The sequence below is a fragment of the Gymnoscopelus microlampas genome (assembly GCF_963454915.1).
Source record: "Gymnoscopelus microlampas genome assembly, chromosome: 12".
Lineage (NCBI taxonomy): Eukaryota > Metazoa > Chordata > Actinopteri > Myctophiformes > Myctophidae > Gymnoscopelus > Gymnoscopelus microlampas.
Genome location: NC_139949.1, coordinates 12,033,436 through 12,038,523, shown reverse-complemented (window position 1 = coordinate 12,038,523; position 5,088 = coordinate 12,033,436). Strand labels below are relative to the sequence as shown.

General features: G+C 42.6%; 1 protein-coding gene across 1 annotated transcript; it reads right to left on the bottom strand.

Annotated features, from left to right (window-relative positions):
* Positions 1-2,025: 2,025 nt before the first annotated feature.
* Positions 2,026-4,582, bottom strand: LOC311057200 (putative ATP-dependent DNA helicase Q1; the record flags this gene model as incomplete). The annotated part of the gene is made up of 3 exons (XM_084074149.1): positions 2,026-3,230; positions 3,715-3,794; positions 4,098-4,582. 3 exons carry the CDS (start codon positions 4,580-4,582, stop codon positions 2,026-2,028), a joined length of 1,770 nt encoding a protein of 589 aa, XP_083930275.1.
* Positions 4,583-5,088: the final 506 nt, after the last annotated feature.

Below are 5,088 nucleotides of genomic sequence, written 5' to 3'. Positions count from 1 at the left end.
CCGAAGGGGTCCGCCATGTTCCAGGGGGGTCCCCGCGCGGCCCAACACTCCACAGGGGGGCCGTCGACCAGCAGGGGGTCCGCGGTAACCTGACGCTACCAGATCCAAGAAGCTTGCTCCACACATTTGTTTCACAGCTTATTTGGATCTGGGATCTCGGGAGCCAATTCGATGACGGGGCTGTTCCTTTTTTTCAAGATACTTGGTAGATGATTGGATGGGACCGTCTGTCTATCACCGTGTGGGCGTGCAAACACAACCAATCATATCGATGTGTCTACGTGACGTATGGTAGGAGCGACACCAGGAAATCACTAACCTCGCATCACCAGTCTTTCCACCTCGGAGGAAAGCCTGGTATTCGTTACTGAAGGCCCATATGATCCGGTCTAGACCACGCCTACTGAAAAAAAAAAAAAAAAAGCATCCTCTTTCCGGTTTTGTCGCGATCCGGTTTTGCGGTGCCGCTTTGTTTTGGTTCCCCAATCCCTATTTAAATGGAATAGAATTTCCCCGTGGGATAATATGGATAATACAGACGCTAAATAGTCTCTGGAAAGTACACTCACATTTATATTTAAAAAATAAGCTAAACTACGCCGTATCAAGGATTTTGGGGACGGACCTATTTTGGGGTGAGACGTCTTTCCGGTTTGTCGCGATCCGGTCGCTTTTCTTTTTTTTTCCGACCGGATCATATACCCGAAAAGGAATGCTGCCCAGGCTAGGAAATCACCATCGTAGTCCAGTATTTCACCACAACAACAAGAACTCTCAATTAGTTGCTAAAAAAAAGTTATCATGGAGGTCGGAGATTTTTGCCGATTTTGTAACACGAATCTGCGCATAAAAGGTATTTTAACGGGTACAAGGAAGATATTTGATAAGCCTCAGCCTGCAAACGAAACAAGTATTAACGAACGCCTGATAGCGTTAGCTTTAACACTGTTTAAAGACCCCTCCGTATCGTGTCGCATGTTTGGTCATGTCTTCGCTTGCTTCAAAGAATGGAAGACGATTTTTCCATTTTAAGGCGATGGGAAAAAGAGGACAAAGACAGAAGACCTCCAGAAACGGCTACCGCTACAGCAGAAACACCGACGTCACCTGAGGCATCCTGCCTGTGGTCACCAAACTCTCCTCTCAGCGTTAAAGCGTTTTACTCTTGAGTCTGAGTCAGTCAATAATATAGCCTTACAGTCTTTCAACATGTCCACGATACACTTTAGATAACGTAAATCTCATTGTGCTATAAAAGTCTGTGCAATAACTCCTGCCAAGTAGTCAAAAATGTTGCAATAATTCACTGTTGCTGTTCATCAATGACTGGACCAAGTGCATCTTTATTTTTCTCATTACTTTCACACACAGAAAATATGTATCTCGAATTTGCACTGTTTAACAAAGGGTACTTGAAAGGGATATGAGAGTGTACATAGTTAGGACCCTATTGAATATAGGCTACGCATGTTGTATTGTTTTTATAATCCTGTTATATATATATTGTTGTGATTTTCCCCTACCTGAGTATGCGCAACTATAGCATTTAGTTGTTTTTTTATAAATAAATATTTTAATTTGCCTCACTCGTTCATGTTTACTTTCTAAAACAACATCATAACATGTTTGTACAGTATCAAAGTTGGATCCCATGTGTAAAATGGCAAACTGATCAATGCCTCTATAGCCTAATGATTTGAAACAATCAATTTTAACATGGGGGAGAAAAGCAGGGATTAAGAGTCATCATGCATAGTGAAAAGGGTGACATACAGTACCAGGACAGATGTAAAACAATGATGTACTTATTTTGTGATAAAAGGTTATCAATCTAAAAGTGATATATTTGCATACCTGGAAAAGAAACGACACCAGATTTTTTGCAGCGACAAACTTTTAATCACTTGCTTATGTTCAAATTACATACAAAACCATTTTAATCATGAGCATTCAGTCAACTAAATATTCCACAGCTTTAATTGACAACCAATGTGAGTCTTATAAGAGCCTTTAATGGCCAACTGCTTATTCGTCAGACGATTCTGAGCTGCTGTGCTGTGTTTCCATCTCAAAGTCCTCATCATCTTCATCAAAATACCCTGTATAATCGATGTCTGGCTCAGTGAAGCTATCCTCTTGAGAAGAAGGCTCTACATCCTCAATGTCACCAAAGACTTCATTGATGATTAGCAGAATTTCTCTTGCATGTTTTTTTCTGAATACGGGAAGGTTTCTAAGAATGTAAGACAAGTCAAATATGTGTGTGCAGCGTTCTACTACTGCATCAATGAGCTCAGCACTGAAACCAGTACATGCTGACTTGCTAGTGTAGACATGTGCTGTGTCTTTTTCTAAACAACTCATATACTCCTCTAACATTTCCCCGATAAGAGATTTGTCCTCTTGTGTTACCACTCTACATTTCCCTTGCATGCCAGCATCTTGTTCTATTACCTCATGTTTGGGGCTAGGCTCGTCACAATCTTCACCTGCACATGAACATACAGAGTGGCAATAGCTGCAGCAGACATGCCCTGGCTCTACACTTGTTGGCTGGTTTTCAAAATGGCCGTACAGTGCTTTTCTAAAGCAGCTCTTAGTGCCAGTGTGTATCAGTTCTTTCACTTCTGGACCAGCACTTACAGTTTTTTTTATAGCATACAAAATTGCATGTGACTGTAACCCATTTCTGCCAGCCCTTCCAACTTTTTGAACAATGTCTTCAACATCCTCTGGCAAACCATACATTACAACATGAGAAACATTAGGGAAATTCAAGCCCATCCCAAGAGCTGTTGTTGCAACAACCACTCGGCAGCTCCCCTCTCCCTCTCCACTAAAGGAGGCCAAAACTCTGTCTTTGTACTTTGACAGTGTGTTGCTGTGGACAATTCCTATAAGGTGGTTCTCAGCCTTCTGATCCTGGTCTCTGTTAACCCAAGCATCTTCTCCCAATTCTGCTTTAAGATAGGTGAACACTCTCCCAACTAACTTCAGTGTTCTGCAATAGATTATGATGGGAGACATTGATAGACCCTTATCTTTGACCTCCTTTACTACCCAGTCCATACAGTTCAAGTTATCAGCAGGAACCCGACTCAGTCCCAGCCGGATGTTTCTCCTGTTTGGGCTAACAGTCACGAGAGTTGCCTCCTCCATATTCAGCATCCTGGTCACACGGCCTCTGTTCTTGTTATCAGCAGATGCTGTCAACGCTAAAACAGGTAAACCTGAAAGACAATAAGTGCACATATATCAGCAAAGAAGCATTAATGAAGAACTGCTGTAGGCTACACTTTCTATAGTGTTATAAAGGGGAAATAATTAGGTTATTTATGTTATCGGGTAGCTTCAGGTAAAGACTGACATTTCCACATATCATACTGTATTTTCTTTACATGACAAATAACTACACTTGGACAGCACCAACTTCTATGATCTGCTCCTGTACCTGTAGTGTAAACACCCCTCCCCCTAACCTGGCTAAACAGGGGGGTTAACAGCCTGCCCAAGTTGCCAGCACAACACACCCCTCCCCCTAACATTAAAAATAGGGGGATTAACCTAACCAGCCCAATGCACACACAACCCCCCCCCCCCCCCCCCCCCAACATTAACCCCCTCAGGTAGCAGCACAATGCAGCCCCCTTTTATGGATTGATATTAATTAATCATGTATTTAATCATGTAGCATTACTGTGTTTCAAAACTCACCTTCTTTGACTATGGATCTTAGTTCATTCAGCCTGGAAAAGGCTTCTCTGAAGGCTGGCTTTCCGTTTGCTCCCAGTCCCCTGGTTGAAAGAAAAAGAAATCCTACATTGAGTCTAGGTAGCAGCAATAGTAACGTGCATAGTTGCATTACAACAATACAGTTAGAGTAAGATCTGTGTTTAACATTTGGTCTGTTTGTGTGTGTTAGCTTATTGTTTATAATATAATGTTTGACCTAAATAAAACATAAATGTTACAAACACTTCGTCTTTGAACTACTGTAACCGTAACACGCTGCTCTGTTTTGTTTTACAGTTTAACATTACAGTGTATGTGTAGTGTAACAATTACACTATACAGCCATTTAACGGCGTTTAGCTTACCATTTGTATGCGACGTGAACTTCATCGACGACAATGCCCAGTAGGTTTTCACGATACACTTGTGAGGAAAGCATATCACGCCATTTATCTTCCAGTAACCACGTCTCCGGGCTACCAAAGACCAGCTGACATCGGCCGTCGAGGATGTCGGTGTGTGCTGCATTATCTACGAGTTGCGCAGCATAGAGTCCCAGATTCGTAGCCTCTTTGATTTGATCTGCTACGAGGGCAGTCAAAGGAGATACGACGATCAATATAGGCTTCGGCTTCGTCCCCAGTTCTTTCGCTACCAGTGGAGCTAGTTGGTAAATTAAACTCTTGCCGAAGCCAGTCGGGAGGAGAGCAAAAACATCTTTTCCACGCAGAAAAGCCTTCAGTGCCAAACTTTGCTCTTCTTTCAAAGAAGAAATATTGTCCAGTTGAGAAATAACTAATGTTATTGCAGCATCTATCGTCATATCGGTGTTGCTCATGGTAGCGGCCATGTTGACTAGTGAAGAAACTACAAAACAACAGACGCGTCTATATGGCGTCACATCCGTTTTTGCCCAGATCACGCCCTTAGCTCACGCTGATTGGTCCGTACCGGGAGCGGTACGGTGTTAGCTCAACCCCTTGAGCGATCTCAGATGTAGCTGTCTTGAGGAACCTGGTTACTCAATACCGCCACCTCTGGCAGGGTCAGGTTAGGTCCGCGGGGGTCCCCCTCAAACATCAAAAATATATTTTTTTCAAATTTTTTTTTTTTTTTTTTTTACTTTTCCACAGTTTTACTCCAGCAATTTGAGTACCCCAATATACACGCGGCCACGCTGGGCCCCGTGCGCGGCTGGGGTTGAGGGGGGCGTAGCCCCCCGAAACTCTAGTACATTATAATTGTCCTCTATAACTAAAATGTAAAATTAGATATTTTATTTATTCTAGAAGATAGTTAATCTTTTACTCAATAGGGGCAATGGCCGTCGCAAGTTGATGTCAAATGTGTCCATGT